At 36.9% G+C, this 13,160-nt stretch overlaps 1 protein-coding gene across 2 annotated transcripts in view; it reads left to right on the top strand.

The window, feature by feature from the left end:
• FANCM (FA complementation group M) overlaps positions 1 to 10,570 on the top strand; it is a gene marked incomplete at both ends in the record, with an annotated part of 85,125 nt that extends 74,555 nt beyond the window's left edge. For both annotated transcript variants that reach the window (XM_081087250.1, XM_081087249.1), the window contains 5 exons: positions 1,378 to 1,484; positions 3,144 to 3,707; positions 7,466 to 7,841; positions 9,659 to 9,947; positions 10,432 to 10,570. In XM_081087250.1, the coding sequence (XP_080943376.1) occupies positions 1,378 to 1,484; positions 3,144 to 3,707; positions 7,466 to 7,841; positions 9,659 to 9,947; positions 10,432 to 10,570 (1,475 nt within the window). The remainder of the gene's footprint in view (positions 1 to 1,377; positions 1,485 to 3,143; positions 3,708 to 7,465; positions 7,842 to 9,658; positions 9,948 to 10,431) is intronic.
• Positions 10,571 to 13,160: the final 2,590 nt, after the last annotated feature.

Genomic DNA, 13,160 nt, shown 5'->3' with positions numbered 1-13,160 from the left:
GACCGTTTAGCAGGCTATAGCAGTAATCTAATCAAGGAGTGATAGTGGTTGCTACCAAGGTGTTGGCAGTGAGAGGGTGACAGAGATTGGATTCAGGATATGTACAGCTGACAGGATTTTCTTTGGATTAGAGAGGAAAAGAGGAGTCAGTGGGCTTGAGCACAGGGGGGATGTCGTTGCTGCCCTCTGACATTGGAAGGCTGCCTATGGAGCAGTGGGGTTGAAGAGTAGGGAGATCTGAAACTCCATGTTAGACACAGTATGTTTGAAATACGTAGGATTTCAAAGTGGGTTTTTTTAAACCTCAAAATTCACATTTTTTCCATGTTTCATTTTCAAGTACTCTTTGCTAAAACTTTACAAAATGAGAAGCATAGGAATCTCACATTATGCTTAGTGAAAAAAGCCAGATTCAAAAGGCTACATACTATATACTTTAATTTATACAACATTTTGGAAAAAATAAAACTGTAGGGACAGTAAATAGATTATGGTTGCCATAACAATGCATTTGTCAAGACTCAGAACTGTACCCAAAAGAGTATGAATTTTACAGTATACAAATTATATCTAAAAACAATCTGAAACAAATGAAAAAAAACTCTCTGAAAGCTCCTTGATTTTGAATCCTTCTGAACATTAAACTGGAAGTAAGGGTCTCATTAAGTTTGTAGGGATTTAGCATGAGTCAGGAGGATATCTAATAGTTGAAGCTAGCTATGTAATGAACATAAGGGAAATAGTATTAAAGAAAAATTTATATATCTTGTAGCAAGCACTATAGTCTTCAAATTAGTAGTCACCCCTCAAAATAGTTGATGTCAATTAATCACTCTAAAATGTAGGAGAAATGGGAAACAAAAATTAAGTTGCTTTCTGATTATAACCTTGAACATATAGGCATAAATAGAAAATCGTGTGCTTTTCAGATTTAACTTGACTGAAAATAATGAAACATACATACTATTGTCTGTGGTTTTTATTGTTTTTGACTGTTTTTTTGGCCTGGATTTCTTGTGTTTTACCGAATACTTTCTATAAATCAGCTACAGTTCTAAGGTCTCTGTATACACTTATTTTTTTCATGAAAAGGCACCTTGCTAATCCTCATTTTCAGAGGAGAGAGATAGCTAAGGTAGAGCACTTAAATAAATTGTCTGTGATCACCCAACTAGATGGTCTGATTTCAAACGCAAAACTTCTAACTGCATTTTAAATAATTGTTTTTAGACATCTTTTTATATATTAAAAGCGTTTTGTGTAAAATAATTCTACAAGGTTTGAATCATGTGAATTTGAAATAGGTCAAAGTTAAATACTTTTCTAGTTTTCATTTAAATCATTTTGCTATTTGAAATTCTTATTATCTTTACACAGATTCTGAAATGAGAGCTATTTACATGAAATCTGTGCACAGTCCATTGATGAGCAGCCGGTACAGAATGGTCCATAAGAAACATAACAACATAAACATTTTCTCACAGGTATAAACTCCAGAGATATAGTAGAGAATTTCCTGAGGTGATGTTGAAATATTTTCCTATTAATGAAATCTCCATTTTATTTCTAAAACTAGACTATCAGAATTAATTGGGTTAATTTCTGCTCTGAATTAGGAAGGTGGACTAAATGAATGCTCAAAATCCCTTTTAGTCCTTATTTTGATCAAATTATTCTTTCTTTAATTTTAGTTAATTAGCATATGCAATTAAATTATTTTCTAATTAGGAGAATGTTTAAAGGAAGTTCATCACCTACTCATTAAATTTTTTAAAAAGATGTTTTTATTGATTTTTTGAAGAGAGGGAGAAAGAAGGAGAGAGAGAAACATCCTTTGGTCGCCTCCCTCATGTGTCCCGACTGTGGATTGAACCTGAAACTGGGTATGTGCCCTCACCGGGAATCGAACTGGTAAGTTTTTGGTATGTGGGGGGACATTCAACCAACTGAGCCACACCAGCCAGGGCAACTAGTTAAATTTTCAAAAAATATATTTTTATTGATTTCAGAGAGGAAGGGAGAGGGAGAGAGATAGAAACATCAATGATGAAAGAGAATCATTAGCCCTAACCGGTTTGGCTCAGTGGATAGAGCGTCGGCCTGTGGACTGAAAGGTCCCAGGTTCAATTCCGGTCAAGGGCATGTGCCTTGGTTGCGGGCACATCCCCAGTAGGGAGTGTGCAGGCGGCAGCTGGTTGATGTTTCTCTCTCATCGATGTTTCTAACTCTCTATCCCTCTCCCTTCGTCTCTGTGAAAAATCAATAAAATATATATAAAAAAAGAGAGAATCATTAATTGGTTGCCTCCTGCATGCTCCCTACCTGGGATGGAGCCTGACCAGGAATTGATCTGTGACCTCCTTGTTCATGGGTTGATGCTCAACCACTGAGCCATACTGGCTGGGCTAAATTTTTAATTCTTATATGTTGAAACTTTTTTTCACAAAAATGTTAATTCTAAAAATTATAGATTATTTTTTATTTATGGTTAACATTTTTATATTAGTCTTTTTTGTTTATAAATTGACATGTTCAGCTGGGTAATATAGTCATTCATTTTTTTTCATGTCCATTGTCTTTATTATATAGCACTTACCACATTGCTTATATATTACTGTTTATTTTTTCTGGCTACCTACACTAGACTGTTAAGTTCTAGAGGGAAGAGAGTTATATTGTTTTTATCTCCAAAGTCCCTACTTTCTTCCACAAAGACTATACTCAGTATATGTTAGTTGAACAAATGACTGAATTAATAAAGTTAAATAAGTATTGATAAATATCTCATGTATTTAAAAGAATATGTTAACTACAGGCTGATTTTATGAAAGAAATTTGTAATTTCCCCCCATTAATTTCAGGAGAAAAAGGGAGGGAGGGAGGGAGGGAGGGGGAGAGAGAGAGAGAGAGAGAGAGAGAGAGAGAAAGGGAGAGAAACATCAATGATGGGAGAGAATCATTGATTGGCTGCCTCCTGCACACCCCCTACAGGTGGGGAAAGGGGGTGAGATCGAGCCCACAGCAACCCAGGCATGTGCCCTTGGCCTGAATTGATCATGGGACACTTTAGTCGGCAGGTCAAAGCTCTGTCCACTGAGCCAAACCCTAGGGCATGTAATTTCTTATTTGTATTTTTATTGTAGATTCCTGAACAAGATGAAACCTATTTAGAAGACAGTTTTTGTGTTAATGAAGAGGAGTCTTGCAAAAGTCAATCAAGTGAAGAAGTGTCTGTTGATTTTAATTTAATAACTGAAGATTGCTTTGCAAATGGGAGTAAAAAATATAAAACCCGACGTTCAGTAAAGCTAAAACAAAAGAAGATGGGACCGAATTGTGCACGTTCAAAAAAGAAATTATCCAGAATTATTTTACTGGATGATTCAAGTGAGGAGGAAAACAATGTAAATGATAAAACAGAATCCAATATTGTGATTAACCCAAGCACTTTTAAAAAGAGCAAACAACAGGACCATGGTTTGAATTCAGTGTATTCTGGGTCTTCCTTGCAGTCCAAGGACCATTCTAATCCAATTGTTAATCAATTGCCAAAGCAGAGACAACAGACACTACTTAATGTAAAGGATATGGCTTCTTATGCCTCGGGCTCCAAACCTCAGAGCCGAAATAAAATTGAATCTTTCTCACCATCATTCACTGCTGTTGATTCACAGAAGGACTGTAGAAATTTTCCAATTCAGTTGAAGGTATGGAGCAAAGTAGAGGAAAAAGCCTTCATACGTTTACCAAAAGTTGTTTTTGTTTTGTTTTCCTTTCTTGTATGTTTGTGTTAAATAACTAGGTCAAAGAAAAATTAGCTAATGTTGAAATTCTTCAAATAAGAAAATAGCACATTAAATTTTATGGGTAATTCAGATATGGGTGTTTAGGTTATAATTTTTTAAATATGGTAATAGTTTTCTTAATAACACTGTAAGGAAACTTGCTAATTTCATTAAAAGGCTGTAGAAAAATGAGCTTTCTGCAAGGTAAATTTAATAGAAATTACATACTCAGAACTAGGCCCAGCACCCTGATTAACTTTTCTTTCCCCCACTTAAGGCTTCAGGTACGTAACTCATCTCTTTATTGGGGAGAGGAGTTTAGGGGCACTACCTAATTTCCTTCCTTCCAGAATGGCTGAGAAGTCCAGTTTCCAGCTTCCCCTATCTTGCTGTTGCTTAAATAATCCTTAACACCATTTTCAGTTTTTAAGAGTTTATAGTTAAGTAGTTTTACTAAAATAGGGATTAGAGTCATAGTACTAGGAATTCCCTAACTGTAAATATTGATTTATTTCCTTAATTGTCATTTAGGACTGAGACCTAGACCCAGACTTCTATTTCTCTTTTATTCCAGGTATTTCAGTCCATTCTGCCTTACCAATATGCTACAATGTCCACACAACAGCTCTCAAATTGGCCAGTTTTAAATTGTCCTCAGGCTTTTATTGCCCAAAGTTATTTCTCAAAGGTACAATTAGGATAAAGGTAACTAGATTACATTTTATAATAGATTAGAGATCAATTTCTCTGAGCCTCAGTTTCCTCAGCTGTAGTACACAGATAATAATCCCAAGGGTCACGGTAGGTAATACATGCACAGTACTTCGAAGGCCTGTAAGCACTATCTACATTTCCACTGTGGCATGCTCTAACTGAAAAACAGACGTAGGCTAGTAATACTGAGAGGATTGTGGAAAAGATACACAGATTTTAACAGGAATGGGTTTTAAATTTTCTTCTATACCTAGTACTACAATTCTAGAAAATATGATTCTTTATACTTGAAATTAGAAGGGGAAAGAATTTGAGGTAAATTTGAGTAGACAGAACATAGACTAAGTATCTGTCAAAAACTGTACTTTGTCATGTATATTGCAAACAGCATTCCTTGTCTCATTTACCTTTTTCTTTTGTTTGTAGTAGTTTTGCCATAGGAAGAGGTACTTTTTTATACAGTTGCCATTATTTTCTTTATAGTTTCTGACTTCATTGTCATGTTTAGAAAGCCGTTTTCTACTCCAAGATAAGTACATATTTCTGGCATTTTTTTGTTTGTTTTGTTTTTAGTGGCCATTTCTTCATTACACTTATTCTTTTTTGTGTTTTGAAATTGAATATTGAATGTATTTTAAAGATTAGTTCTGAGTGATTATGACGTCTATATTTAGCTTAGGAGGTCGGAAGCTGGAAAGAGCATTGTTCTCTTCCGTGTAACAATAACCATTAAAAAATCCAGATAATCTACAATATCAGAGATTTATTTTTATTGGAGTTGAGGTTGCAGGACAACCAGTTAGTCTGATATCTGAGGAGAGACAAGTGCTTTCAGTGAGAGACTTGGGAGAGTCACTGGGCACTGTACTATCTGGGAGGAAGAATTTAGCTAAAACTTAACTGCAAAAGGCAGTGAACTAGCATGAGCGTTTAGAATACCTGGAAGTTGCAGACATAAGGGGAATTTGCAACCACTCGTGCACTCTTCTTCACAGACTCACCAGGTGTTCACAGGGAAGCCTGAGAATCAGAAAACCTTTTTCCTACTGCAGGAAGTGATCAGCAGTTCCTGTGGAGAAGGCACCAAAACTCATTGTTCCTTCTCCCCTATGGAACAAACAGCTTTAAGCTTTAAGCCATTAGGGATAGAGCAGCAAACCCTAAGGGCTTAGGCCAGTGGTTCTCAACCTTCCTAATGCCACAACCCTTTAATACAGTTCCTCATGTTGTGGTGACCCCCCAACCATAACATTATTTTCGCTGCTATTTCATAACTATAATTTTGCTACTGTTATGAATCGTAATGTAAATATCTGATATGCAGGATGTATTTTCTTTGTTACAAATTGAGCATAATTAAAGCATAGTGATTAATCACAAAAACAATATGTAATTATATTTGTGTTTTCCGATGGTCTTAGGCGACCCCTGTGAAAGGGTCGTTCAACCCCCAAAGGGGTCACGACCCACAGGTTGAGAACCGCTGGCTTAGGCAAAGACCCTTTGCAGATGGAGGAAGGACACAGCAACAACAAAATTCCATAGTCGAGAAAGTGTCAGGAAAACATCTTGGGCTAGAACATTAGGGATCTCCAGTCCCTAGGAGGCAGGGCAAGATCACTGAGAAGGTTCCACCTCTGAGACTGGGACACAAGTCCTGCTCAAGACAGGCTGAACCAGGACAATATGAATACCCCCCACTACCCTTCCCTCACTATCCTCTCCCCACTCCTGGCTCCAACAAGATGCTCCTAGTGCTCCCTCCAACCAGGCTAGCAAGCACTAAGTAACAAATAAAAGCAATCTGCTGACTGGAATGACAGAATGGGAAGAGAAGCTTTCTGAGGCTCAGGCTCACAGAGAAGACCTACAGCTGGGAGAACATTTAGAAAAATTATCTGGCAACTCACCCCACCCTAATTACAAAGTAGCACTACCAAGTTTAAAGCCTCTGGTTGTACCTAGAGTAATCATAGCAATAAGAAAACCCAAACCCAACGAAATGTTTGACTAGGTTTACTCACCCACACACCCTAAGTAAGGCCTCGCAAAAGAAAAGCATACCTGTTTCTAGGCCTAAATACTATTTGTTCAGTTACTGCTGTCCTACACAAGATGTTTGGATTTCAACCAAAAGTTGCAAAGTACATAAGAGAAAGAAAAAAACACATGCTTAAGAACCACACTCCCGATATGACCTATCAGAATCAGACAGGGAATTTAAAATAGCCAGGATTTATATGTTGAAGGCTTAAACAAAAATGCATGAATAGATAGGGAATATCATCTAAGAAATGAAAAATATAAAGAATAATAAAGTGGAAATGCTAGAAATGGAAAACATGGTAAAAGAGATAAAGGTTGTCTTCAATGTGCCCATCATAGACCCAATACAGCCATAAAAACAACCAACAAATTTAAAGCAAGGACAATAGAAATTACCCAAGCTGAGAAACACAGAGTGAAAAAACGAATGGAGCATCCAAAAGCAGTGGGACTGTATCAATAGGCTAACATACATGTAATTGGAATTAAGAGCAAAGAGGGTAAGAGATATATTTGAACAGGCAGTGGCTGAGAATTTTCCAAAATTAATGAGCATTGGTATACAAGTATATGAATCTGTTTTGACTACTTTGGGAAAGTATTTCCACCTAGGAGTGGAATTACTGGGTCATATGGTAATTCTGTGTGTAACTTTTGGAGGCTATACCATTTTATATTCCCACCAGCCATGTATGTTCAAGTTTTTTCACATTCTCCACACACACACACACACACACCCTTTTTAAAAATATTGTAGTTGTCCTACTAGGTTTCTGTGAATGGCAGCTTGGTTCTTCATCTATATAGTTGGTTTGGTCATGTTGAAGAAAAAAGAGTATCAGTAAAGAAAATCATCTTCAGGCTTATGGTGCTAACATATATTTAACCTGTTTATGATCGATGTTTTCTACATTTTTCAGGTTGGTAGTTCTTTGGAAGATTCTAGCACTTCAACAACTTACAATTCCAACTCAAGACCATGTTTGGCTGGCACACATGCTTCTTTTAGACTCCCACAGGAAGGCCAGAGAACTTGTATTCTTGTAGACAGCCGTGAAATCACTTCTGGTTCAGAAATAATTTCTTCCCTAAGAGCAATTCATGGCTTTCAAGTAGAGGTTTGTCCTCTTAATGGTTGTGATTACATTGTGAGTAACCGCATGGTGGTGGAAAGGAGGTATCAATCTGAGATGCTAAACAGTATTAATAAAAACAAGTTCATTGACCAGATCCAGTACCTACAGAGCATGTTTGAAAGAATATGTGTGATTGTGGAAAAGGACAGAGAAAAAACAGGTTTGTATTTTTTAAATGTTTGTTTATAAATCTGTAAAGGAACTTGATTAAATTAGTTCAATCTATTGTCAGGATGTGGAAAGCTCTTACAATACCTGACTCATTTCATATGTACATAATGTTTTTCAGTAGTCATTGTGTTTAAATGCAGCTTATGAATTGAAGGGTGATAAATTGAAGGCAAGTGAACCAAGCATAAGTCTTTTTAAGGTGCCCCAGAAAAAATGAGGGCCTTAAATAAAGCAGTGGCGGGAAAAAAGCATTCAGGAGTTTTAGGAAGCAGCATTAACAGGAGTTGGTGGGGTTACTCTTAAATTGACTAATTTCTTGGTTATTGGACAGTTAGGTAGTGGTGCTGTTTATTGATATTATAAACATGAGAAGCATATTTGAGGGACAAGATTGAGTTCTCAATAGGTCACTGAAATGGATGCCGAGGATGCATTTGGAAATGCAGGACTGGAGCTTCATTTGGGGAATTACTATGGGAGTCACTGAGAATAGTGAAAGGATCATGGGAAATGAAATAAAAAAAAATTCACTGAGTTCTGGTGTCTACATCTATGTGATGTTGCATTGAAAAATCACTCCCTCTGAGGAGTTAATATACTTGTGATGTTATGAGGATTAAGTGAAATCATGTAGGTGAAAGTGACTATTCAAGAATTCAAGATTGTACAGTCATTAAGTAAAAGGAAAAAATGTAGTTTATGTAAAACACTAGAGGCCTGATGCACGAAATTCATGTAAGAGTAGGCCTTCCTTCCCCCGGCTGCCAGCACTGGCTTCCCTCTGGCACCTGGGACCCAGACTTCCCTCACAGCCCCGGCTTTGTCTGGAAGGTTGTCCAGAAGGACATCCCTCTTGCAATCCAGGACCATTGGCTCCTAACCGCTCATCTGCCTGCCGGCCTGATCCCCCTAACTGCTCTCCCCGGCCAGCCTGATCGCCCCTAACCGCCCCTGCCTTGGCCCCACCACCATGGCTTTGTCCGGAAGGGCATCTGGAAGGTTGTCCCGAAGATGTCTGGTCTAATTAGCATATTACCCTTTTATAGTATAGATTTGTTTGATAATTGAACAATGTACCTTTTTATCCCCATGCTTTCACTGGTGAACCACGTGATCTTGGACAAATAACTGTATCATTCAGTAATCCTTTTTATTTTTTAGTTTAACAATTGAGAGCTTTAGATTAGGTGATCTCTTGGGTTCTTTTACTTCTAAAATTCAGCAATTTAATCTTTATCAACATATTTTGTAGTATATTGGGAAGTAATATGTCAAAAGTTATAGAAAAGTACCTTTCTTTGGCATATAAAGAATGCCCAAAAGAAAATATAGGTAATATGTGGAAAGAAAATAAATGGGAAAGTTAGGGGAGTAAATTAATAGGCAAGAGTTAAAGATAACATTAAAATGGGTGTGTAGAGTATTGAGTTACTCTTGGAATAAATACATAAGATAATTTTGTATCAGTTAAACTGAGTTCATCATTGCTAGTAGCATTATGAAAAATTTTATTAGAGTCAAGTAATGTGGCCTTGGCTTTAGGAATGAATTATCTACGAATATAAGCTCTTCCCTGCCTACCCACCTTCCTATGTTGATTCCAATTCAAGACACTCATAAAGACAGTTTCCATATTTTATCTCAGAACCTTTAAATCTTTAGCTCTAGGGTTTGTCAATATCATAAATAATGTGGCACTAGTTTTTTTTTTAATGATGTAGATCTTGGGATTTTAATATATAGTATTCTGATTCTAGTTAATGTAAGTTACTAATGTTTGCATTTTCCTAAACATGAAATATTTAGGAGACACATCCAGGATGTTTAAGAGAACAAAGAGCTATGACAACCTGCTGACTACCTTAATTGGTGCTGGAATTCGAATTCTTTTCAGTTCCTGCCAAGAAGAAACTGCAGATTTGCTAAAGGAACTGTCTTTAGTGGAGCAAAGAAAGAATGTTGGTATTCAAGTTCCAACAGTGAACAGTAATAAATGTGAAGCACTTCAATTTTATCTAAGTATTCCCAATGTAAGTTATATAACTGCATTAAATATGTGTCACCAGTTTTCTTCTGTTAAAAAGATGACCAACAGGTATGTTTGTTTTAATATTTTTAAATGGTTACATTTAAATGATTCTTAGAAGCATTTTATGGAAATTTTAATATATTTTTTAAAAGGTATAGGCTAGTCTGTTAGAGTATTTCATTCAGTAGAGACTTTTTTCTTGCCAACATGTAAGTCACTGCATGAAGCTGAGACCATTAATTGGGGGGGAGGGAGGGGCCGCGGGAGACAGACATTGTCTTTAAAGAGTTTAGAGCTCTATAGGAAACTAGACAGAGAGCATTTACATGGAATGTTGTAATCTAGCACTTCTAGGAAGAGATGATTTTCTTAAAGGCTTTTATGTTTGGTGTTCTTTAAGCAAGATAATAAACTTTATAAGTCAAATGTTCTAGTGTAATTTTTTTTTTAGAGATTAAAGTGAAAGTTTATTAGTGAAACAGCGAGAGAAGGGCTACTCTACAGATAGAGCAGCCATGTAATGTTTTTCTTGGTCTAATTTATTTTTCAGCTCACCTCAAGAAATCTCCATGTATGCACAAGTAACTCATCAAAAGGCTGAGGAGATCTATAGGTATATTCACTATGTATTTGATGTGCAAATGATACCAAATGGCCTTAACCAAAGTAGATTGGAATCTGATGCATGACCAGACCACTCAAAGGTGCAGTTATCAAAGAACTCTCACAAAACTAAATGTACTTCAATAATCATTGCTGTGGTTTGTGATTATCAGTTTAAAATATGTAAATAAGAGAACATATCCATATCTACTATTTTATATTCTGTATATTTTTATTTATATGTTATATTTTTAAAAATATGTATAATAATCATTTGGTTAACTGGACTATGAAACTATGTTTATTGAATAATAAAAGGTCATTGAAGGTGCAATTAAGAAAGTAAAAGCTAGAGTTCGAGATATATTTTGAAATTTTTCCAAATATTTTTGTACTATCAACATTTGTTAGCATAATAGGTTGATGCATCTGATCACTGCCAACTTAATGGTCATAAACAATTTTTCCTATATTATCTAGAATATTTTAAGTGTCCTGAGTCTACATACATACATATTGGATCAAGTGTGGGTGTATTATAAGTGCCCCAGTAACTAGGAAATTAGAAAGTGTAAATGAGTATGTTTACCTCATCAAAGGTGATCCAATCAAGTAGTCAGATCCTATTAGTATAAACTCTAAGATACACTACTTGTTTGGTTGTTGTAGAAATATCATATTCAAAGAAGTGATATATTGTCTTGGACTTGGAAAATTTTTCATAGATGAGCTACTGAATATGGACTTTCATTGTGACCCATTCTTGTTTTTGTGATGCTATTCATGTTTTAAGATGACTCCATATTATTATCTGCAACAGCTGAGGCCCTTCTGTCTAGTCCAGTGGTTCCCAACGTGGGGCACATGCCCCACAGGGGGACAATTTGAGAATTAGTTTTTTTCCCCCCTCTAACATTCTTTTTTAAAAATTAATCTTCATTAATAAAAGAGGGATATTACAGATGTCCCTCTTTTTTCCCCTCCATAGCTCCCCTCCCCTCGGTTCCCACCCTGCCCCAGGCCCCCACCACCCTATTGTCTATGTCCATAGGTAATGCATACATGCATGTAAAATCTTTGTCTAATCTCTTCCTGCATCCCCTACACCCCCTTCCCTCTGAGAATCGTCAGTCTGTTTCATTTCCATGCTCTTGATTCTATTCCATTCATCAGTTTATTCTGCTCATCGGGTTTTTTTATTCTTTTGATTTTTAGATTCAATTGTTGATACATAACGTATTTGTTGCCACTTCATTGTTCATGTTTTATCTTTACCTTTTTCTTCTTCTTCCCCTTCTTAAAGAATACTCTTCAGCATTTCATATAATACTGGTTTGGTGGTGATGAACTCCTTCCTTTAGCTTTTTCTTATTTGTGGAGCTCTTTATCTGACTTTCAATTCTAAATGATAGCTTTGCTGCATAATCTTGGTTGTAGATTCTTGCTATCCTTCCCTTTGAATATTTCTTGCCACTCCTTTCTTGTCTGCATAGTTTGTTGAAAAATCAGCTGAAAGTCATATGGCCACTCCCTTGTTGGTAACTATCTGCTTTTCTCATGCTGCTTTTAAGATTCTTTGTCTTTTGCTCTTGGCATTTTAATTATGATGTGTCTTGGTGTGGTCCTCTTTGGGTTTCTCTTGTTTGGGATTCTCTGTGCTTCTGGACTTGTAAGTCTATTTCTTTCACCAGGTAGGGGAAGTTTTCTGTCATTATTTCTTCAAATAGGTTTTCAGTATCTTACTCTCTCTCTTCTTCTGGCACCTCCATAATTCAGATGTTGGTACGCTTGAAGTTGTCCCAGAGGCTCCTTACACTATCTTCATATTTTTGGATTCTTTTTTCTTTTTGCTCTTCTGGTTGGATGTTTTTTGCTTCCTCATATTTCAAATCATTGATTTGATTCTCAGGATCCTCTAGTGTACTATTGAATCCCTGGTATTATTCTTTATTTCAGTCAGTGTACTAGTATGCTTAATTTCTGACTGGTCCTTTTCCATTTTTTTTGGCATTCTCACTAAGATCCTTGAAAGTCTCACTAAGTCCCTTGGAGGTTTCTAGAAGATTCTTGAGTAAACTTATAACTGGTTTTGAACTCTACATCCAGTAGTTTGCTTTCTTTAATTTCTTTCATTTGTGACATGTTTCTTAGTCTCCACATTTTGGCTGTTTCCCTGAGTTTGTTTCTATGTATTGGGTAGAGCTTCTAAGTCTCCTTGAGTTGATAGAGTGGCCTTGTGTAGTAGGTCCACAAGGCTCAGCCTATAGGTCCAGTGGCTCATCCTCCTCAGTCACTTGAGATGGACACTCTAGGTGTACCCCTTTATAGGCTGTGTGCATAGTCTATAATTCATAGCTCAGTGTATGCTTAATTCATAGCTCAGTGTCCCAGTATGCTTAATTCCTCCCTTGGTGTCACTGGGAGGAATTGACCTCCAGGGCCAGTTGTCTGTGGGACCAGCCGTGACTACAGCGGGAGAGCTGCTGTGCAGGAGACACCCTTATGGAGCAGGACTTGCTTCATTGGGGCTTTGGTGCTCACAGAGTCTGCCCCTTGAGTGTGTCGTTTATGGATGTGAAGAGTTACAATCTGGTATGGTCTCACACTGACCACTGGGTACACTGGCTCTTGGATCTCCAAGGAGGTGCAAGGTCAGCCACTGTCTGGGGCCACCCA

This window comes from Myotis nattereri (genome assembly GCF_964212035.1).
Source record: "Myotis nattereri genome assembly, chromosome: 1".
In the NCBI taxonomy this organism is placed as follows: Eukaryota; Metazoa; Chordata; class Mammalia; order Chiroptera; family Vespertilionidae; genus Myotis; species Myotis nattereri.
This window is presented reverse-complemented; position numbering and strand designations above follow the sequence as displayed.